The sequence below is a fragment of the Loxodonta africana genome, chromosome 18, assembly GCF_030014295.1.
Source record: "Loxodonta africana isolate mLoxAfr1 chromosome 18, mLoxAfr1.hap2, whole genome shotgun sequence".
Taxonomy (NCBI): domain Eukaryota; kingdom Metazoa; phylum Chordata; class Mammalia; order Proboscidea; family Elephantidae; genus Loxodonta; species Loxodonta africana.
Genome location: NC_087359.1, coordinates 72,400,906 through 72,424,906, shown reverse-complemented (window position 1 = coordinate 72,424,906; position 24,001 = coordinate 72,400,906). Strand labels below are relative to the sequence as shown.

At 46.0% G+C, this 24,001-nt stretch overlaps 1 protein-coding gene across 1 annotated transcript in view; it reads right to left on the bottom strand.

Moving 5' to 3' along the window:
- USP43 (ubiquitin specific peptidase 43) overlaps positions 1-24,001 on the bottom strand; it is an 84,302-nt gene that overhangs the window by 48,701 nt on the left and 11,600 nt on the right. Inside the window, exons 2-7 of the mRNA XM_064270362.1 lie at positions 20,638-20,769; positions 13,827-13,927; positions 6,342-6,434; positions 3,780-3,915; positions 1,544-1,679; positions 181-295 (exon numbers count right to left, since the gene is read on the bottom strand). Coding sequence (XP_064126432.1) covers positions 181-295; positions 1,544-1,679; positions 3,780-3,915; positions 6,342-6,434; positions 13,827-13,927; positions 20,638-20,769 — 713 coding nt within the window. The remainder of the gene's footprint in view (positions 1-180; positions 296-1,543; positions 1,680-3,779; positions 3,916-6,341; positions 6,435-13,826; positions 13,928-20,637; positions 20,770-24,001) is intronic.

Sequence of the window (24,001 nt, the reverse complement as noted above, 5' to 3'; positions counted from 1 at the left end):
TCCGCTAGGCGCTCCTTGGAAACTCTGTGGGGCAGTTCTACTCTGTCCTATAGGGTGGCTATGAGTCAGAATCAACTCAATGGCACTGGGTTTTGGTCTAGACAGAATCCCAAGTACATGTCAACAAATCTCTGATTTCACATTTAAAGAAAGATAATAAAAAGCATGAGCTACACATACCTGCTAGCCTGCTGCCCTGACCCCACCACGTTACAACAGAGGATTAGCACCTTGTTGCCTCGCTGACCTTCACGGGCTGCCAAGCGGGGGGAGACCGGCAGACCCGACGGATGAACTGGAAGACAGAGAGTTGCGTTTGCATTCTTAAAGCATCTGTTCGCTGGGTCAGAACCTCAGTCTCTCTAACCCCTCTTTCTCTTTGAGCATCTCTAAACCACCAGTGAGACAACACTAGAGGGCTCCAGGAAAGGACACAAGAAGGGTCTGGCACCTGGGTCACCTGCGTACAAAAATCACACAAAGGGTGGTAAATCTGCAGTTGCGTTCAGTCCATCCTTTCGCAATAAGGGCAGGGATTTAATGAACACTTTCCAAAGCCGATCTGACAAATACTCCAAAACGGTTTTGGTTGCTTTTTTGCCTGGATCAGAGAGCCCCAGAGCAGCCACTCTTTTAAAAAGTCAACAGAAGTAGTACACAGAAGGTGAGGATTGTTCCGCTAAAGAAGTAGGGGAAATGGACTACCCTCAATTCCCCGTCAGTTCTGAAATTTCGCCCCCTGTGACAGAATGTCAACTGAGGTTATCGTGTAACCAGGGTCAGTCATGTCTAGTTACAGATTCCAGGCCCTGAGCCTCCCCGTAGACTTGGGGCAACTGAAGACGTCCAGTTTCCGCAGGCTGTTACCCAGGCTGGCTGAGGGTACGGGGCCAGAGCACAGGAGTCATCTGGGGAATTTGATAATGCTGGCACAGGACCCTTTAAACATGGGTCTCCCTGACTGGTTAATTGGTCCAAGATGTATACTGACCAGCAAGGAAAGACTGTCAGAAATGGACCACTTTAGCTAATCCAAAGCTTAGAGAAAGCTGGCATTTGGAAGTGAACTATTAGCAAAAAGTCACTAACTTCCACTTTTGTATCTACTGACCAAATTTGTAAGACTTTTATTCAAAGCACAGACCTTGAAGCGTAACAGCACCGAAGACAGAGATTACCCCGCACCTACACCACAGTGATTCTTCAAGTCTGGTCCCCAGAACCGGCAGCATCAGCATCACCTGGGAACTTGGTCAACATGCAAACGTCTGGACCCTGTGCCAGACGCACCAAACCAGAAACTTCACGGGTGGAGCCCAGCAATCTGCTTTAACAAGCCAGCCAAGTGATTCTGATACCCTCCAAGGTTTGGGAATCCTTGTATGATATTTTAGTTGAATTAAGTTTTAATACAATTGTCTCTACACCAAATATTAGGGGGAAAAAAACATAGTACATGTCTTATACCTTAGCCCTCAATGAGTGCTCTCTCAAACCTGTAACTCACAATATCCCCACAGAACGATGCAGAGCACTACCGTACCTGAGCGTCTCCCCTGGCCAGGTGACGAAGGACAGTGGAAAGCATACACGTTATCTCCCTCTGCAATGCTGTTCAAGTCATCGTCATCAAAGAAGGACCGATGGAATCCACTGGGATGCAGTTCAACCAAGATCACCTGGAAGGAGAAGGGTCATTTTCCCCCTTGATTTCTCAGAGAACTTGGCAAACAAGAAATCTGAAAGTGACTGACAGTCTTACAGCCCTCTTTGCCCTTTCCTTCGTTTTGACTAATTGCTTACTCGGTTTTACTAATGACACACAGTAGGCACAACAGATTGATCAAAGACATGTCAACTGCGACAATGGAGTATCATCTAAGTGTTGGAAGGAGAAGGGAAAAGAAACTGTGATCACAGTTGTTGTTAAGTGCCGTGGAGTCAGTTCCAACTCATAGCGAACCTATAGGACGGAGTAGAACTGCCCCGTAGAGTTTCCAAGGAGCAGCTGGTGGATTTGAACTGCCAACCATTTTGGTTAGCAGCTGAGCTCTTAACCACTATGTCACCAGGGCTCATAGTTAATAAGTGGAATAAACTTGCCAGTTAAAGAAAACAAAATATCAAAATAGATTCTAAGTTCCAGCCAAATATCTCCCTGAACAAACAGGTGTTACTGTTGTCAGTTGTCATGGAATGAGTCAATTCCAACTATCGGCAACCCCATGCATGCAGAGTAGAACAGGGTTTTCAAGGGTGTGACCTTTCAGAAGCAGATTACCAGGCCTGTCGTCCAAGGCACCTCTGGGTGGGTTTGAACCGCCAACCTTTTGCTTAATGCTTAACCACTTGCACCACGCAGGGACTCCAACAAACACATTTTACCTCTCGGATCCCTCAATGTCCTTCTACTCCATTATTTAAACTTGACCTCTCTCAGACGTCCTCATTTTGATCTTTTATTACTGCCATTTTTCCCAAGTGCCCTTACCCACTGTCCCACTCTGTCTCTCTCCACAGGTCCCTGTACTTTGGAGTTTACAAAGCAATATACATGAAGATTTTTCCATCTGATGCTCAGAAAGAGTCTAGGAGGTGATGGTACAGGTCAGAGGAGTGGACTGGGTGGGGGCAGCAAGGAGCCTGCTGAGGTGACGGAAATGCTTGATACCCATGGTACTTACACAGATGTAGGTATACGTGAAATTCAAGACTATACAGTTTTAAGATATATTAAACTTTATTTATGTGGTAAACCTTAATAAAAAATTTTTTTTTTTTTAACTTAAAAATATCCCATGAGATAGTCAGGAAAATGACTCTTTCCATTTTATAGTTAAAGAAATAGAGGTTCAATCACTTTGTCTAAGGTCAGAAAGCTCCCAAGTAACTGAATGGCAATTAGAACCCCTTCCCTCACCCATAGTGGGGGGCCCTGCTATGAGTTCTGTCCCCTAGAGTCACAGTGAATCCATCCTATCACCAAAAAAACAAAAAAAACAAACCCGCTGTCATCGAGTCGATTCTGACTCATAGCGACCCTATAGGACAGAGTAGAACTGCCCCACAGAGTTTCCAAGGAGCACCTGGTGGATTCGAACTGCCGACCTTTAGGTTAGCAGCTGCAGCACTTAACCACACCACCACCAGGGTTTCCATCCTATCACCAAGGCCCCTTTAAAAAGAAAGAAGTCTCCTCTGTCATGCTGAGCACCCTCAGCTTCCTCAGTAGTTCCTCGTATCTCATTTGCCCTCCCTTGAGGGTCCTGGTCTGCTTCTCAGGAGTGAAAATGCAGCATAGTAGCTTAGGCTCTGAAATCAAGCCATCTATACCCAAATCTTGCCTTAGCAGCTTAGCAGCTGTGTGACCTTGGGCAAGTCACTTAACTTCTCAGTGCCTCCTTTTCCCTCATTGGTAAAATGAGGATAATTGTAGTATCTGTTTCACAGGGTGGCTGTGAGGATGAAATCGGCTAGGAATATAAAGTTCAAGGAATAGTCACACAGCGAGCACTACTGATGGGCAGCTGTTATTAGAATGATCACAATTATCACCACCTTCTCGGAAGACAAAAGTGTCCTTTTCTGGTCATTCTGTGTAATGTAGGGAGAGGCCAAGGCCCAGTCATCACAGGCCCCAGACACTAATCAAACAGAAACCCGTGAGTCACACTACAGTCATCTGGAGTCACTCATTAGCCTAACAGCCTAGATGGCTGGCCCAGTAAACATGCCATCATCCAGTGACCAGCCCCCATGGAAGTGTAATTGCACCACACCTCGTCTGCAGGGACGTTGCCTTCGTCTGCAACCATCTTCCTCAAGGCTGCCACCGTGCTAAGGATCGGCACAGCCAGGCCAACCCGCAGGAACCGCTGGCTCTTAGATGGGAAGGCCAAGGTGACGCTCAAGAATCTGGAAAATAGGAAGAGGGCCACAGCCTTAGAGAACTGACAAGAACTGTCCCAAAACCAACAGCACTGACACTGGGCTGAATTCAGCACTTGGGCTGATCTTGGCTTCCTGGTTGGGATCCTGCACCTTAGGTATACTGTCACCAGGTGGCAGTGGAGAGACAAACTTCCCAGGGTCACAGCGGGGAGTGCCTGTGCTTTACCAGTGAGTTAAAAAAAAAAAGTGGGGGGGGGGGGGAATACTTGATTAAGAATCACCATACAGATCTACAGTCTCAAGGATCAATTTGACAAATTGATAATCTTAAGGAGAAGCCAATGTAAAACAGTCAGGCTGCTGCTTCCAGTACAATCCAACGCCTTTAATGATGCTCTCCTTACTGAAATCCTCCCTGGGCACTGAGCCCTGGTGGTGCAACGGTTAAGCACCTGCTGCTAACTGAAAGGCTGGCAATTTGAACACACCCAGCAGCTCCAATAGAGAAAGAGCTTCCATAAAGATTACTAGGAAACTCTATGGGGTAGTTCTACTGCTCTGTCACATGGAGTTACGAGGAGTTGCAATCAACTCGACAGCACCTAACAATGACATGGGAACATAGCCATTTTGCCCCCAATTTTTCTAGTTCCACTTCCTACTAACTCCACCAGCACACCAAGGCTCACTGCTCCAGCTACGGTTTCTCCTGTTCTCCATGGCGCTAAGCAGGCACCGTTCTAAATACTTTAGATACACTCATCCAATCCTCACCCCAACCAACCCTCTGAAGTAGGTACTACCAGTCTCCTTATTTACAGATGAGGAAACTGAAGCACAGAGAGGTTAAGAAACTGTACAAGTCATATAGCTCATTGGTAGGGCTGGGATTTCATCCCAGGTGGTCTGGCTCCGGCACCAGTGAGCCTAACCACTGTACTGTTCTGCATCAAGTCGGGAATCTTAGGGCACGTCGATCAGGAGACATTATCTGAGATGGCAGTGATGATGACAGTCCGAGCCAGTGTTACATTTGTGGCTTCGACAATCAGTAGCACAGGATTTCAGAGCAGAAAGAGTTAAGTTGCCAAGTAAGGCTTTATGAAGATGTCAGGTCCTCAGCTACATCCTAAAAATCCAGGATTTCAGTGGGTAGAGGACAAGAGACATGGTATTGATGGAGATGGGAAGTACCTCCGACAAGGAGGCTAGTTACCAGGACACCAGCCATGCAGGAAGAAGTGAAAGTGACCGGTCTGACCGCAACAGACAGCAGTGAGAGAGGGAGGGAGAAGGAGGGCTGGGGTAAGCCATTGTCTCCTGGGTTGTGTATCGCAACATGAAGAAGAATGTTGTTGTCGTTACTGTTGTTAGCTGCCATCAGCTCGAGTCCAACTCATGGCAACACTATAGGCAACAGAACAAAATACCGCCTGGGCCTACACCACCTTCATGACCATTGGTACGTCTGAGTGCAGCTAGACAATATTCTGTTCTGATCCACAGGGCTTTCACTTGATAATTTTCAGATCACCAGGCCTTTCTTCCTAGTCTTAGTCTGAATGCTTCACTCAAACCTGTCCACCATGGGTGACCATGCTGGTATTTGAAATACTGATGGCATAGTTTCTAGCATCATAGCAACACACAAGCCACGACAGTACAACAAACTGACAGATGGGTGGTAGAAAGAGGAAATGCCTTTATCTTAATGCCAGTGAAGGTACTTCATATAGGATAAGAACTCACTAGAATTTCATGACATTGACATTGGCCAGTTGCCTGAACGGTCCTTGCTAAGACCTGGGCTTCTACAGGATCCCTGATTTTAGAGACCCAAGCCCCCACGTCTCTCACCCAACCCCACCTCCTCTTTTCTTTTCTCAATCTCCCCCAACCCTTTTCCTTTTCTTTGCTCCTTAAAGAAATCTGTTTCCTACAGCCCACAAAGAAGAAAAAGATTTTAAAATAAAGCCGGGAAAATCAGGTGGCAACAGATTTTCTCTGGTTTGCCCCCGTCTGACCAAGTGATCCTAACTGGCCAGTGCCAGTTCCTGAACGGGCCAAAGATGCAAGCCTGGCAACGGTGCTGAACAACAAAACCAATCTGTCTATATCTCCTTTCTCAGCTAAGAAGGGACACAGTAACCTTTCACTTTAATTCACAATGTTACCCGGCTACAAGACTAATTTCTTGAGAAATGCTGGCTGAGAAGCAAAAGAGCAAACACTGCAGCTGCCAAGCTGGAAGGTTCCCAGTAATGAGCACGCACAAAGTGGAGCTCTCTGGGTGGAAGGTTCCCAGTAATGAGCACGCACAAAGTGGAGCTCTCTGGACGGAAGGTTCCCAGTAAGGGGCACGCACGAAACCGGGCTCTCTGGGCGGAAGGTCCCCCGTAAGGAGCACTCACAAGGCCAAGCTCTCTGGGCGTGCTGTGACACTCACATACCTGGTCTGGCGTAAGGGGATGGGTAGTGACACACACAGGAAAGGGTCGAAGGTGTTGCTCTGTTTCAGGCAGTGGGGGCAGGTCAAGGAAGATCTGTGAGGGAAAAGAAAGAGATTAAAGTTTAATCACACTTCGTAGTGCTGCAAAAGACCTCTTTAAAGTTTTGAAAAGCAAAGATGTCATTTTGATGACTAAGGTATGTCTGACCCAAGCCATGTTTTCGATCACCTCATATGCATGTGAAAAACGGACCATGAATAAGAAAGACAGAAGAACTGTCACATTTCAGTTATGGCACTGGCAAAAAATAGTGGGTATATCTTGGACTGCCAGAAGAACAAACAGGTGGGTCTTAAAAGAAATTACAACCAGAAGGGTCCTCAGAAGCGAGAATAGGAAGACCGACTTGCTTACTTTGGACCCATCATCAGGAAAGACCAATTGCTAGAAAAGGACATCATGGCTGGTAAATTGGAAAGCTGGCCTTGGATGAGACGGACTGACACAACAGCCGCAGTAACGGACTCCAGCATAGCGACAATCACACACACGGCGCAGGGCCAGGCAACGTTCACCGTGAGCCGCAGCCAACTCGATGGCAACGAACGACAACGTCAGCGCACTGAGAACAGGAAGGGAGCTTCCACCCCTCCAAACAGAAGTACGCAGGCCAGCTTTCAAGCTGGAAGGGATCTCAGGCCCATTTATATACTTCCCTGGTTCACAGCACAACTGTGCCCCAGAATCATACAGGAAGCCTTGTAAAAATGCAGATGTCCAGGCCCTATTCCCAGAGATTCTGTTTCCACTGGGCTGTGTTGGGGCCCAGGCATTAGCATTTTTAAAAGCTCCCAGGCTGTTCTAGCCTTCCGCCAAGACGGAGAACCACTGAAGCAGTTCAGTTTCCTTACTGTACAGACAGATGCAGAAACAACCAAGTTCAGAAAATAGCAGCCAACAGTAGTTGCTAGAACTGACTTGAAGGCAACTGGTTAATAATCGCTAACACTTAAACAGTGTTTACTAAGTATGGGCATTGTTCTGAAGGCTATGCATACCCAAAAAAACCCACTGCCGTCGAGTCGATTCAGACTCATAGCGACCCTATAGGACAGAGTAGAACTGCCCCATAGAGTTTCCAAGGAGCGCTTGGCAGGTTTGAACTGCCAACCTCTTGGTTAGCAGCTGTAACACTTAGCCACTACACCACCAGGGTTTCCTGGCTATACATACATAAACCCATTTATCACCCATAACAACCTTATGGGGGTAGGTACTCTGATTATCCCCATTTTACAGAGGAGAATATTGAGGCACAACGAAGTTAAGTAACTTGCCCAAGGACACACAGCGTTTAAGTGACAGAGCTAGGCCCAGCCTCTAGAGTCCAGGTTCGTCATCATTCCTGCAGAATCTTATATAAGGAAGTGAAGGGTCACTTCTTTTTCAGCGTAATATACACACAGTTATTTGTATCCTCTATACTCCCTTACTTTAACATATATTAGACTCATGGCGACTCTATGTGTGTCAGAATAGAACGTGCTCCGTAGGGTTTTTAATGGCTGATTTTTCACAAGTAGATTGCCAGGCCTTTCTTCTGAGGCACCTCTGGGTGGACGTGAACCTCCAGCCTTTCAGTCTGTAGCCCAGCATGCTAACCATCTGCACTACTCAGAGACTCCAGAAAAAAAAAACACAGAGTGATCTAATTTCATGTTTAGAGAATGTACTGTTTTCGTAATATAAACCACACAAAGAATGTGAAGGGTTACCTGTTTCTCAGAGTGAGTGTGCTCAACAGATCAGGAAGTGGAAGGAGAAACAGCTTCACTTACACAGAAAACGCCGGATGTTACCTGGCTACAGCAGTAGTCCAAACCTGGGAGGTCCTTGCATCCTTACTGTGCCCTCCAGAACATGGACAACCAAGTTCTCACCAGAGAAAGGGGAAGAAAATCACCCCACTGCCTTTGTCCACTTTTCTAAGGCATTCTCCTTATCAAATCGTATCTGTTACAAAGCGAATCCAGTCAGCTGCTGCCAGACTGAGTACTGCTATTTGCTTTCCACCAGTTGCAAACACCCAGAAATGGGCCCCAGGTTTTGATGCTGCCCGTTATGCCGTTCTGACCTTCCAGAGCTGCTGAATGCCTTTACCTGCTCACCAGACAGGGGAACGGGTATCCAGGTGAATGACGGTCATGACAACACGGAAACAAGGGTTCACCTTTCCTTGACGTGCCCTAAGAAAGCCTTCAAAAACACATTGTTGTGAGTCACCGTCGAGTCGGCTCCAACTCACGGTGACCCCACGCATGACACACAAAATGGTGCCCAGTCCTGCGCCACCTTCACGATCCTTGGTGTGTTTGAGCTCATCGTTGCAGCTACTGTGTCAGTCCGTCTCACGGATGGTCTCCCTGGTTTGCGCTGGCCCTTGCTTTACCAAACACAATGTCCTTTTCCAGTGACTGATCAAAAATATATTCTGCCTAAAAGAAAACACTGCCTGCAACAGGGACCACAAGTTACACTTTCCATGAACAAAGGCTACTAATTACACGAAGAACTGAAATACCCACGCACACACACACACACTCCCTCCTCTAGCCATAAGTCCAACGTAACAGATGTTTCTAGGTTGAAGTAATAACCAAATAGAATAACTAACGTTTATTCCAAAGGTCTACAACCTCCAGCGCCTACTAGTAATCTTCCTTCTTTCCAACCAAAATCAAAAACCCAGCCCCCCATGGGTGATGGTCACACAACACAATTAACACAACTGATACCACAAAACTGTATACCTGAAAAATGTTGAAGTGGCAGATGTTGTATTATACATATTTTTTAACAATAAAAAAAAAGAAAGAAAGAAACCCGGCCCCCTAAAAAGGGGAGAAGGGATGGAGGAAGGAGAACCTCAATGAGCAGAAGCCCTGAATTAGGCTATGATAGCACTGCCATGTCTCAACGCCATGATTTCATGGTACCTGAGCGACTTCCCATCCCGGGCAAGCCCTCCTCAGTGGCCAGGAAGCCAAAGAACGGCCAGAGCTGCAGGTACCACAGCTCATGAGCATAACTTGGGGCTGGGCCCCAGCGGCTGCTACAGAAAGTCACTGCTCGGACTTCAAGAGCCCCAGTTAGATGGGTACGGGGACTTGCTTTTTCCTCTACTAGACTGTCAGGCTCGAAGCAGGTGTTTTGAGCTGTCACCAGCCCGTTTGTGGTATGAACATCTCACCTCATAGTCATCAGCCTACGGGGGGGAAAGCTACCCGAACGGCACTTGTAGCCCTTAGAACCTGATCTGCTCAAATGTCACCTCCACCCCTGCCTGATTCGCCCCACACTGAGTCAGGTACCTGTAATGTGCACGTAAGAGCTCACCAGTTATTACGGAAAAACCCAGATGTCACCCTAGGCTCTGGTCTTCCCTCAGTCCCTCTACCCCATTCCCTGAACCCATTAGTAAGTCCTGTTGAATCCACAACCAAAACACATGCGGAATCCATCCATTCTCCCCACCTTTACACCCCCTCTGGACTAGCCACCATCAGTCTTTCTTCTGATTTAGCCCTCATCGAGTTGGTCCTCGCCTCAATACACAACGGAACAAAACACTGCATCCCAGTGATCACTTAGGGATTGGACCATCGTGATCCAGAGGGTTTTCACTGGCTGATTTTCAGGACTAGATCACCAAGCCTTTCTTCCTACTCTTAGTCTGGAAGCTCCACTGAAATCCGTTCCGCATCGTAATACACAGGCCTCCACTGAGGGATGAGCGGTGGCTACGTATGAAGTGCATTGGCCAAGAATTGAACCCAGGTCTCTTGCATTCAAAAAAACCCATCGCTGTCGAGTCCAACTCACCGTGACCCTATAGGACAGAGGAGAATTGCCCCATAGGGTTTCCAAGGAGCAGCTGGTGGATTTGAACTGACAACCTTTTGGTTAGCAGCCAAGCTCTTAACCACTGTGCCACCAGGCCTCCTGTCTCTTGCATGGAGGGTAAGACCACTGAACCACCCCAGCTTCGGCATTCTCTTTCTGCATCTCCACTACTGCTCCTACTTCTATTCTTCCCATAACAACCAGAGTAACTAGCTGATAGACAGCACCTGCTTTAAACTTTCCAACGGCTTTTGGTGCCAGTTAGGGTACAATCCACACTCCTTACCCATGGACTGAATTTCTGTCTGGCCACCAGGTCCTGCCTTCCTGTCCAGCCTCATCTCCTACCCACTCGCCACCTGGCAGCTACGATGGCCTTTCTGCTCCTTGATCCGGCCAAGATTATTCCCACCTTAGGGCCTTTACCTTTGCTGTTTCCTCTGCCTGGAATTCTCTGTCCCCAGCTGGTTTGAGTGAGTGGTTGACACCTTGTCACTCAGCTCAAATGTCCCCTGTGAAAAGAAGCCTTCCCTGACCACCTTATCTAGGGTTGGCTGCCTCCCCCACCTCCCAAGTGACTCCCTATCATTTCCCTTATCACGATCATAAGTTGTTTATTTACCTGTGTATTATCTAACACCTCCCCCAACAGAATGTGAGCTCCTTGAGAACAGGCACTGGGTCTTGTTCACAGCTCAACTCCCAGCACCTAGAAATGTACCTGGCACATAAAGCAAACCATGTGCCGCTGAGTCAACACTGACTTACTCATGGTGACCCACGTTACGTCTGAGCACACCTGTGCTCTACAGGGTTTTCAACGGCTGATTTTTCAGAAGGAGACTGCCAGGACTTTCTTCTGTAGTGCCTCGGGGTGGACTCTAACCTCCAACCTTTCAGTTAGCAGCCAAGCACAACTGTTCGCACCACCCAGAGACTCTACCTGGCACACAGCAGGCATGAGTTAAATATCTACATAATCAGTGAATACATATTTGATCAGTATTTCTCTCTCATGGACAGGGAGCTTTGCCCCTCACTGTAACCACTGTACCAAACACAATAGCAGGCACCTAAACACTTGGATGACAGAAAGGGGGAGAGAGTTTGTGTGGATGAAAGGAGAAAAGGGCAGAGAAGAGTGTGAGTAGAGGAGTGAACTTATTTTACAACAAACCAAATGAATTCTACCCAGTGGTAACTATTGGCGACCTTCCCCTACTCTCTAGCATGCCCCCCTTATGTCCACCTTTCCCTTCTGGATTTTCTTCTTTCTCTTCCTCTATTTTTCTTTTCCTCTGTTTCCTTAATTGTTTCTAGTAACCTCTGCTTTCAGCGCCTCAAGATAAGACAGACGCCCTACGAGAAGCCTTCATGGCTACAGAAGGTTGATAGCTATTAGGGTTGAATTTTGACCCCCCTAAAAGACATGTTTGGAAACCCTGGTGGCGTAGTGGTTAAGAGCTATGGCTGCTAACCAAAAGGTCAGCAGTTTGAATCCATCAGGTATTCCTCGGAAACTCTATGGGGCAGTTCTACTCTGTCTCACAGGGTCACTATGAGTCAGAATCAACTTGATGGAGACGGGTTTGGTCTAAAAGATAAGTTCAAGTCCTAACCCCTGGTATGTGTGAATGTGAACTTATTTGGAAATAGTGTCTTTGCAAATGTGATTAATTAAGATGAAGATGAACCCTAATCCAATATGGCTGGTGTCCTTCTAGGAATAGAAGAGATATAGAGACAGACACAGAGGATGGCCATGTGGAGACACAGGCAGATTGGGCTACCCTGCCACAAGTCAAGGAACACTTGGGGCTACCAGAACCTGGACAAGGCAGAGAAAGATGACAGCTTTCAGAGGGAGTGTGGCTCTGTCAACACCTGGATTTCAGACCTCTAGCCTCTAGAACTTCAAGAGAATAAGTTTTTGTTGTTTTAAAGCACCCAGTTTGTGGTGCTTTGTTACGGCAGCCCTAGGAAAACTAATACAGTAGCCATGATATCTAGGTGTCCTGTATTCATACTTCATAGTTTGTTATCACACCCCTCAGGAAACACCTGGGCCTTTTTTCTTCAGGTACAACAGTGAAATTTGGGGTCCTTTAGAAGAAATTTCCATAACTTAATATTCTAAGCAACCAAGGATAGAAACTGGGTACCCCTGGTCGTTCTGGCTATTTCTTCATGGTCCTCCTGTCTGATGGAGCAGAGCAAGAGAACATCAAGGGTGTGGATTTTCTGCTCCAGCGAAAAGCAACTCTGGTCTTCTTCCAAAGTGTTTCAGAGAATATTTGGTCTTCCTACATAAACAATCACCCTCGAAGACAGTGATCACATCCTATTTATTTTATTGGTGATTATTGAATATAATATAAATCCTAAATCAGTTTCTGGGCAATTTTGAGTGACCTCCTTTCCAAACACAAAGAATACAAATCTCCAAAATAAGTGGACAAGAAGTGTGGAAATAAATGGCTGTAAATGAATTCTAGAAGACTGAATGATCGTTTGAAGAAAAGTAAATAACATGAAAAAACCCCAAAAATGGCTGATGAAAAACTGCAGAGAACAAGGAAATGGTATTCAGAAGACTCAGAGACAAGTACACCTTTGAAGATGATTTAATGCAGTATTCACAAAAAAACTATATATTAAAATTTTTTTTTAGTACTCATGTTAGAGAACAAGTGGGCATACGTTCTGTGTAACTGATATAACAGAAAATCACAATAAAAGAGAAGCCGGTGAGATGGAAAAGCAACAGAAGACGAAGAATTACAAAGAGAGCAAATCCAGAACTTGTGCTTCAGAGACAGAACAGAGGACACATCCTGGTTGTCACTTACATGTGTCCTTGGGAAAAGCCCAGCCTCCCAGATTGTAACATTCATGTCCTGAGGCTCTTTTAAGAATTAAGTAAAACGTACATGGGCAAGCACCTCACCTGGAGGAAGTTCTCTGTAACCTGGCTTCCCCTAAGTCCAGATCACTGAGCACATCTCACCTTTAAGCTTATATTCATTCTTGTTGAATATGCTCCTACCCATTCAATCCTATTCACCCTTCAGAGCCCATCGAAAGACACACCTCCTCCATGAATCCCAGGGGGATTTTGCCTCTCTCTGACCTCCCACTATAATTAGCGTTCTCACTGAAGTGTGGTGCTTGAAAATGTTCTGCCTTGTATGATTCTCTGATACTGTCATATATAAAACCCCAGTAAGAGGTACATACTTTCTGAACTCAAAAGCCATGTTATTATCTATTTTTTAATAACCTCCACAATGCTGGTATTCGACTCCCTGGCTTGAAAAGAAAATAAAGGACGGGCTCCCCTTACTTCACAGTGATTGCTCACTGGTAAGATCTTGGCCTCCACATTCACATAAGGGGAGAGGCTGGAACAAGGAGAAGAAGAATTACTAAAGGTCGGATAGGCCTAAGTTGTTAAATGGAAATTAAAGTGGGAGAGAGAAGGATATTTCTGGGTTTTTTTTTTTGTTTTTAATCTCAGGGTAAATCTGGCAAATAATTAGGCTGAGCCCTGGGTAATGAATTCTAAACACAACCCATTCTTACCTATATTGTGCTTGAAAGTGGCTTTGCACAAAGCTTTGACCTAGAGGAAGCTGAGCAGTTGATGACAGGTTCTCAGAGTGTTTACTGGTTTCAGGCTGAAGCTGCAAAGAAATGAGGAAAGGAAGGAAGATTAGATGTACCTCAATCACTCAACCTCCTCCAAACCATTGAGTCTACTGCCTCCTGCTGGCCCGTCATCCCTTTCGGGCCCTAGGCCCTGCACAGAATTTGGACCTTCAGTGCTGCCTGTACCATAACTCAATGCGCTTCCAATCCCTTGACCTCCTAAATTCTCTGACAGGCAGAAAGAAAATGACGAAAGAGCAAAACTGAAGGGTAAACGTTGGCATATGCTCACTCGTACTCACCCAGCTCCAGCTACCTCTTCTGAGTTGATGACCCCTCTGTTCTTTATCTCCAACCTGCTGGCCTCACGCGTCTAGATGCCACTTGGGTGGGCTGGCATCACCTCAAACACACCCACACCAAATCTTCCCATCTTCCACCCGCTAAACTGTTTCTGTCCACATTTTCCAGTCAGCCAGTTTGCACATCAACACCATTAGTCCTTCTGTGTGTTCCCTTGAGTATCAGGTTCCTGTGGCTGCTGTAACAAGTTACCACAAACTACTGGTGGCTTAAAATAACAGAAATTTATTCTCTCAGTTCTGGAGGCCAGAAGTTTTATTGGACAGAAATCAAAGTGCCCCCAAAGCAGAGCTCTCCCCTGAGGTTCTATGGGAGAATCTATTCCTTGCCTCTTCCAGCATCTGGTGGCTGGCACTCCTGGGCTTATAACTGCATGACACCAGCCTTCAAGGCCAGCATCTTCAGATCGCTCTGCTCTGTCTTCATTTGGCTTTTTCCTCTGTCTCTCAAATTTCCCTTTCTCTCTCGTATAAGAACGCTCGCATTTAGGACTCACGTGGGTGACTGAGGATCATCTCCCCACCTCAAAATCCTTAATCACATCTGCAAAGTCTTTGCCATATAAGGTTACATCTAGAGGTTCCAGGGATTAGGGCCTGATACGTCTGGGGGTCATTCACTGTAAAATTTTGGAATACAGTATAGTAGACATACGTTTACCTGCTCAGCATTCCTTTCTTTGGGGAAACAACCTATCCCAATTCTAGAAAAGCTGTCTTTGGCCACATAATTTGTTGGAGTTTCACTACCACAGGTATCCAAACCAGGATGCCTGATTAAAATACTCCATTTTGCTGGCCACATGTCCATGGGTGGACATGCAGACCGAGATGAGACAATCAGGTCCTTCAGAGACTGCATAGCTTTGGGATTACAGGGGCCCTCTTGCCATCATATGTGCCGAGCTGGGCTGAGAAGCCAGAGAGAAGAGCTAAAGAGAGTCAAAGACCTATGGCATCATCTGAGCCCTTGAATCCTGCCCTGTCTGAAGCTGACCCAACCCTTGGACTTCCTGGGTACAAAAGCCAGGAAATTCCCTTTAAGTTGCATCAGGTGAAATTTCTGTCACTCACAACTAAAAGGATCTAGATAAAATAAACAGAAAATCACAATAAATAAAAGAAAAATCACCCATAGTTCCACAACAAAGAGAAACCCCCATAAACTTTGGGTGTATCGTACATCCGGGTTTCATTGCAGCGGTGACCGTTTTGTTTGTGTGTTTTCGGGGTGATCTTGTTGCTATGTTGTCAGCTGCTATTGAGTCAGCCCTCGACTCACGGCAACCCCATGCACGACAAAACTAAGTGCTGCCTGGTCCTGCGCCGGCCCCGTGATCAGTTTCGGATTGGACTGCTGTGAGCCCTCGAGTTCTCACAGGCTGATTTTCGGAAGTAGGTCGCCGGGCCTTTCTTCCTAGTCCATCTCAGTCTGGAAGCTCTGCTGAAGCCTGCTCAGCATCGTAGCAGCGCACAAGCCTCCACCGACAGATGGGAGGTGGTTACACACAAGGTGGCCATAAACCGAACCCAGGTCTGCCTCACGGAAGCGAAGAATTCTACCACGAACCACCACCACCAGCCACTCTGGGGATGCTGCTGTTGCCCAAGGTGCCACTGAGTCAACCACCGACTCGTGGCAACCCCATACACAACTGAACAAAGCGCCTTCTGGCCCTGCACCATCCCCACGATCAATTGGTGATTGAACCGTTGTGATCAATAAGGTCTTCATTGGCTGATTTGTGGAAGCAGATCACCAGGCCTTTCTTCCCTAGGGATGATGGGGGTTATTTCTAATATAAGAGTATAGATTTTCAAGTCAGACCCCCTTAAGCTTGAATCCTGACTGTCCCTCCTTTAGCTGTGTTGCTTAGGGAAGGTTATCCAACCTCTTTGATTCTTGGTTTATGAAATGGGAATAATAACCCTAGGAGCACTCTGTAAATGGCAGTGGTTATTCACAGTATACGTAATATTCCAATTTGTGATTGGAGAAGCACAGAGTACAGGACAGTCGTTACTTCCCTTGTTCTATGCATTTTGACAACCAATTAATGCTGTTTTAGGCATTAAAACTGTTGTCACAGCTAGGGAAAGCTATTAGCTTTTAATAACATTATATTGTTGTTTTAAATAGGTCTATTCAAAACAACTCAAATGTCCATCAACAGATGAATGGATAAACAAAACGTAGTATATCCGTACAATGCAACATTATTCAGTCACAAAGAGAAATAAAGCTCTCACACCTGCTACAACACACAGGAACCTTGAAAACATCATGCTGAGTGAAATAAGCCAGACACAAAAGGACAAACATTCTATGATCTCACTTCTATGAAATATCTAGAATAAGCAAATGCATAGAGACAGAAAGTAGAGGAGCGGTTACCGTGGGCTGAGGGGAGGCGGAATGGGAAGTTTTTGCTTAAAGGGTACTAAGTTTCTATTTAGGGTGATGACAAGGTTTTTGGGAACAGTGGTGATGGTTGCCCCTGCACACACACAAATATAGGTCTCTTCTTACTTGAGACATACAGTTACATTCTTTAAGTTGCGAGTTGTCATAAAAGAGAAAGAAAAAAAGATGACATCCGGCTATGTGGGTAAAGTTGAAGAAAGAAAAACCCTCAGCTTGCTGAGCCTCTCATTCCTCTTATTCAGAGCAATGGGCTCCCAACAATGAAGGAATGGGAAGGTAGCCACTGACAAACCTCAAAATGACCTGAGAGGTTTTTAATTGATTCATGAGAGGAACAGAAATAAAGTGTCCAGATTCAAAAAAAAATAAACTGGTATGGCAGTTCTCATGGTTGAGTCTAGCTCATTTGTGAAATACAACAAAAGTAACGCGTTGCTGATTAATTACCAAAGTCCGTGAAACCCCTTCTTAAATATTGTTGTCATAACTTCGCTCACTCAGTTTATAACTTCACTCATCTTTACTTTCTCGAGTGGGAGATAAAAGGATGGGATTAGAACATAACCCATCCTCGATTTTTGTTTAGCAAAGGCCACAGGGAACATAGTTGATATATCAATTAACTGTGGCTAGTATCAATTATTATAGTCCTCTCCTCCCCCTAAAAAGGTTTGGGGTTTCATCAAAAACTGGAAATGCTAAATGTACACATGTGAAAATCATCCACCATGTGTCTTAAAAAAAAGGCTGGGAATTGCTGCTCTGTAGGATAAATACCACCTTTTTACACAAATAACCTGCGCCTTCTACGTTTGTTTACCAACTGTGCCCTTCTCCCTCCTCCCCCCAGAGGTATTTTCATAAGCACCACTATATGAATTTTTTTTTACACGCTGCTGTTTAAAAAATTAGCATAATTAATTGGTCTCAACCCACCTGGAGCAAAGGAGAATGAAGAACACCAAAGACACAAGGAAAATATAAGCCCAAGAGAAAGGGCACACACACCCGAGACTCCATCAGCCTGACAGCAGAAGAACTAAATGGTGCCCGGCTACCACCAATGACCGCCCTGACAGGGAACACAACAGAGAATCCCTGATGGAGCAGGAGAAAAGTGGGATGCAAACCTCAAATCCTAGTAAAAAGACCAGACTTAATAGTCTGACTGAGACTGGAGGGACCCCACAGGTCATGGCCCTCAGACTCTCTCATAGCCCCAAACTAAAACCATTCTCAAAGCCAACTCTTCAGACAAAGATTAGACTGGACTATAAGACATGAAATGATACTGGTGAGGAGTGAGCTTGGCTCAGGTAGACACATGAGACTATGTGGGCAGCTCCTGTCTAGAGGGGAGATGAGAAGGCAGAGGGGAACAGGAGCTGGTTGAATGGACATGGGGAATAACAATGTATGTATAAGTTTTTGTATGAGAAACTGACTTGAATTGTAAACTTTCACTTAAAGCACAATAGAAAAAAAAATTAGCGCAGCATGCTTAGGAAACTACCTCTTGAAGGAGGGTGCAGCTGGCAAACAAATGTAGAAGACATACATTATTTGCATAAAAATATAGTAACGGAACCCACAGTGGTAAATTGAGGCAGTACCATCTGAAAGTAATAAGGAATGGTACCCATGGTCTCCAAACGGCCACACTAACACACAGAATATGGACAAAAAGAAGGTTTTAAAAATGTTAAGCCAAAAGGAAACCCTATTGATTTCATCAGTCCCTGGGTGGTGCAAATGATTAACAGCTCAGTTGGAGGTTCAAGTCCACCCAGAGGTACCTCAGAAGAAAGGCCTGGCAATCTACTGCTGAAAAATCAGCCACTTAAAGAAACCCTATAGAACACACTTCTAATCTGACACACATGGGATCACCATGACTTGATGGCAACTGGTTTGGATAATCACTTTATCACTGGCATTCAAACCTAAACCAAACCCGCTGTCGTCGAATCAATTCCAAATCACAGTGACCTCACAGGGTTTCCAAGGCTGTGCATCTCTTTGAAAGCAGTCTGCCACATTTCTCTCCCACGGAGCCGCTGGTGGTTTCAAACAGCCGACCTTCTGGTTAGCAGTCGAAGGCTTTAACTACTGCACTACCAGGGCTCCAAGAAATACTGCAATAGGAGGGATTGCCTTGTCTAAAGCACACAGAGCTCAGAGAAGGGAGTAGGGAAAGGCAGCCCTGGGTATACAGTAACCAGACTATACAGGAATCTAATTTTCAAGATTCAGTCATGAAGAACTAAATAAATATTGAAGGAAAAATTTTAAATCAAACACAATTTGCTGTTTCAAGAGTGATGCCTGGAGGGAGGGAGAGGTGTTTTCACTAACTAGATAGTAGACAAGAACTATTTTAGGAAAGTCAATACACACTATAGGACAGGTCAGCACAACTGGACTAAACCAAAAGCAAAGAAGTTTCCTGAATAAACTGAACACTTCAAAAGCCAGCATAGCAGGGGCAGGGGTTTGGGGACCATAGTTTGAGGGGACATCCAAGTCAATTGGCATAATAAAATCTATTAAGAAAATATTCTGCATCCCACTTTGGAGAGTGGCGTCTGGGGTCTTAAATGCTAGCAAGCGGCCATCTAAGATGCATCAATTGGTCTCAACCCACCTGGAGCAAAGGAGAATGAAGAAGACCTAAGACACAAAGTAATGATGAGCCCAAGAGACAGAAAGGGCCACATAAACAGAGACTACAACAGCCTGAGACCAGAATAACTAGATGGTGCCCGGCTACAACTAACAACTGCCCTGACAGGGAACACAACAGAGAATCCTTGAGGTAACAGGAGAGCAGTGGGATGCAGACCCCAAATTCTTGTAAAAAGATCAGACTAATGGTTCAACTGAGACTAGAAGGACCCCAGAGGTCATGGTCCCCAGACCTTCTGTTAGCCCCAGACAGGAACCACTCCCAAAACCAACTTTTAAGACAGGGATTGGACCAGACTATGGGATAGAAGGAAACCCTGGTGGTGTAGTGGTTAAGTGCTATGGCTGCTAACCAAAGGGTCAGCAGGTTGAATCTGCCAGGCGCTTCTTGGAAACTCTATGGGGCAGTTCTACTCTGTCCTATAGGGTCGCTATGAGTCGGAATCAACCCAAAGGCAGTGGAGTGGTTGGAATAGAAAATGATACTGGTGAAGAGTAAGCTTCTTGGATCAAGTAGACACATGAGACTATTTGGGCAGCTCCCACCTGGAGGGGAGATGAGAGAGCAGAGGGGGCAGAAGCTGGCCGAATGGACACGAAAATAGAGAGTGAAGGGAAGGAGTGTGCTGTCTCATTAGAGGGAGAACAACTAGGAGTATATAGCAAGGTATATATAAGTTTTTGTATGAGAGACTGACTTGGTTTGTAAATTTTCACTTAAATCTCAATAAAAATTAAAAAAAGAATGACGCCTAAAAACATTATGCTGAGTGAAATAAGTCAGACACAAATGGACAAATATATGTTTCCACTTATATGAAATACCTAGAATAGGCAAATGCATAGAAACAAAAGTTGGCTAGTGGTTACCACAGGCGGGAGGCTGGGAGGGGGGAACAGCAGTAATTGCTGAAGGGGAACTAAGTTTCTGCGTAAAAAAGAACCCATTGCCATCAAGTCAATTCTCACTCATAGCAACCTGGTAGGACAGAGTAGAACTGCCTCACAGGGTTTCCAAGGAGTGGCTGGTGGATTCGAACTGCCGGCCTTTTGGTTAGTAGCCAAGCTCTTAATCACCGGGCCACCAGGGCTCTGGGCTTCTGTTCAGGGGATGAAAACCATTTGGAAATGGATAGTGGCGACGGAAGCACAACATGATGAATGTAATTAGTGCCACTGAACTGTACACTTAAAAATTATTAAAATGACAAACTTCTTGTTACATGTTATTTTACCACAATAAAAATTAAAAACAAAAAAAAGAGTAACTGACCTTGTCAGACACTCCTCTTTGGGAAGAGCCATCCAAGTCCTCATGCACACGGTCCAGCAGCCAGAGGAGGAACTCCAGGGCGTCGTGTTGGGAATTGCCTTGGAACTGAGACCCATACTTGGAAACAGCATTCTGGAAGGACAAAAAGAAATCTGGATGTTCAGCTTGGTCCTTTCAAACAACCAGCTAAAGAATCTACTAGCACTAAGTCTGCCGGTGGTCTTTATTCACCCCCAACCTGGGATGACAACAGAGAAAAATGACAGGGAGTACAACAGAAGGTCCTGGACAGAGCTGGGGAAAAAATGTACAACAAAATTCTAACACAAAAAAAGACCAGACTTACTGGCCTGACAGAATCTGGAGAAACCTAGAGAGTATGGCCCCCTCCGGACACTCTTTTAGCTCAGTAATGAAGTCACTCCTACAGGTTCAAACTTCAGGCAGAGATTAGACAGGCCCATAAAACAAAACGAAACCAAAGGCGTACACCAGGGCAGGGGGCAAGGACAAGAAGGTAGGAGGGGACAGGAAAGCTGGTAAGAGGGAACCCAAGGTAAGGGGGGAGAGTGCTGACATGTCATGGAATTGGTAATCAATGCCACAGAGCAATATGTGTACTAATTGTTCAATGAGAAGCTAGTTTGTTCTGTAAACCTTCATCTAAAGTACAATAATAAAAAAAAAAAAATGCAGCATAAGAAACATTCTTTCCTAATGAAGCCTGGGGCAGTGTCCCAAAATGGTACAAGGGTTCCCTGAATAGGAGAACCAGAACTAGTTGCCATGGAGTCAATTACAACTCATAGTGACTCCACCTGTGTCAGAGTAGACCTATGCTCCACAGCGTTTCCAATAGCTGGTTTTTCAAAAGTAGATCACTAGGCCTTCCTTCCGAGGCACCTTTAGGTTTTTGGTCAGTAAATTCAAAACCAAACCCGTTGCCATTGAGCCGATTCTGACTCATAGCAGCCCTGTAGGACAGAGTAGAACTGCCCCACAGGGTTTCCAAGGAGCACCTGGTGCAATCTTTTGGTTAGCAGCTGTAGCCACACCACACCTACGCCATCAGGGTTTTCTTTTCGGTCAGCAGCTGAGTGCATTAATCATTTGCACACTCAAGTACTCCCTACATAAGAAAAGGTACACCTTCTTCTCCGAAAAGACTACTAACATATGTCCTGTCCTTTTGAAAACCCGGTGTTTTCTAGGTTGAGTATCTTGATATTGTTGACTGTCCTGTGCGTCCTGAAGTGCCCATCCTTTCATCTCTGGGGCCCTGCACCCCCTTGCCATCCTTCCATCTGTCCATTCCCACGCTGTCTCTACCCCACAGGTAAATAAGTGTTCCCCAGCCTTCCTGCCCTGCTCTCTCCCTCAGTGATTCCACTCACTCCCACAGCTTCAACTCTCTCTTCTTTGTGAGCACCCGACTCTCAACCGTGGGTCTAATGAAAACTTCCTCCTTAAATATGACCAATGTAGCTTCCTTACTGACACTTTCTAATACGCATGAAATTTAAGAGACACAATCAAACTTCTCTTCCTGTGGTCAGATTTGAAACAACTGAGCCAGCCCTTCCTTCCTTTAATAAATAGTTATTAGTTACTGAGTACCAACCATGTGCTACAGGAGTCCCTGGGTGGTGCAAACAGTTAAGCGCTCGACTGCTAGCCAAAAGGCTGGCAGTTTGAAATGACCCAGGGGCTCCTCGGAACACAGGCCTGGCAATTTGCTTCTGAAAGCTCACAGCCTTGAAAACTCCGTAGGGCAGTTCTGCTCTGCACACACGAGAGGCCCGTGAACTGAAACTGACTCCACAGCAACGAACAACAACGACCATGCTGTTCTGTTCCAGGGGCTGGGGACACAACCGTGACCAAGTCAGACGCTGGGGACACAACCGTGACCAAGTCAGACGCTGGGGACACAACCGTGACCAAGTCAGACGCTGGGGACACAACCGTGACCAAGTCAGACGCTGGGGACACAACCGTGACCAAGTCAGACGCTGGGGACACAACCGTGACCAAGTCAGACGCTGGGGACACAACCGTGACCAAGTCAGACGCTGGGGACACAACCGTGACCAAGTCAGACGCTGGGGACACAACCGTGACCAAGTCAGACGCTGGGGACACAACCGTGACCAAGTCAGACGCTGGGGACACAACCGTGACCAAGTCAGACGCTGGGGACACAACCGTGACCAAGTCAGACGCTGGGGACACAACCGTGACCAAGTCAGACGAGACTCCCTGCCCTCAAGAAACCACATTCCCTCGTCCCTCTGTGCTGTCCTTCTGTTAAATTGTATAACAACTTTGTCATTTTCTGTGTATATCTCAGCATTTTAAAAGTTTATTTCAGGAGGCGGAGACAAGATGGCCGAAGAGACAGACACTTCTGGCAAACCCTGTTACAACAAAGACCTGAAAAAACAAGTGAAATGAGTATATTTATGACAAGCTAGGAGCCCTGAACATCAAAGGCCAGCTTAGAAATGAACTGAGGGGCAGGGGGAGAAAGAGACGGTTCAGAAGCGGAGAGGAGTTACTGGGCCTGATTCGCAGGGAGCCCTCAGGCACCATTCCCTAAGCGGTGGCGGCGAGCTGGTACTAGCGTTCGGCCGCAGTTTCCTCAGGGAGGAGCAGCCAGCCACACACCCTACTCACACCTCCGGAACCTGAGGAGAATGGCACTCTCGGCAAACACTATGTACTTGCACGAGGAGAAAGAGGGGAGGGAAGTACTACGCTATCTCATCAGAGGGAGAGCAATTAAGGAGTGTATAGCAAGGTATATGTAAATTTTCGTATGAGAGACTGACCTGATTTGTAAACTTTCGCTTAATGCACACACACACACAAAAAAAAACACTAAGTACTTGCATACATTTTACCGCACCCCTCCCCCCCAAGCCAGCTCTGGCGCCTGAATTCCCTGGGCCTGAGATAGGCACTGTTGAGCGCCTAAAGCCATTCTCCTGACCTTGGAGGAATAAAAAATTTGCAATTGGGGGAAAAGATAATTTGTCAGCTCCATAACTGGGGGAGCTCAGGATAGAAGCGGCTCCTGTCCAGGCATAAACAGCCCATGAACTTTGAGTACCTTTTCCCTCTGCATGGAGCTGAGTGGGCCTGTTTCAGGAGAATAGGCCCTTGTTGGCAGACTCCAACCATTTCAGCTTTGTGCTGGAGAGTTGGGTGTTTGATATTTGACATTGCTTTGCGTATTAATCAGGGTCCTCACCTACCCATATCAGGGGCCTAAGGACTGGTAACTCCACTCAAGTCACCCAGCCACCCATGACAGGGGTCCAAGGTTAACTGGTACCTCCCAGTCCTTACAACCGAAAATAAT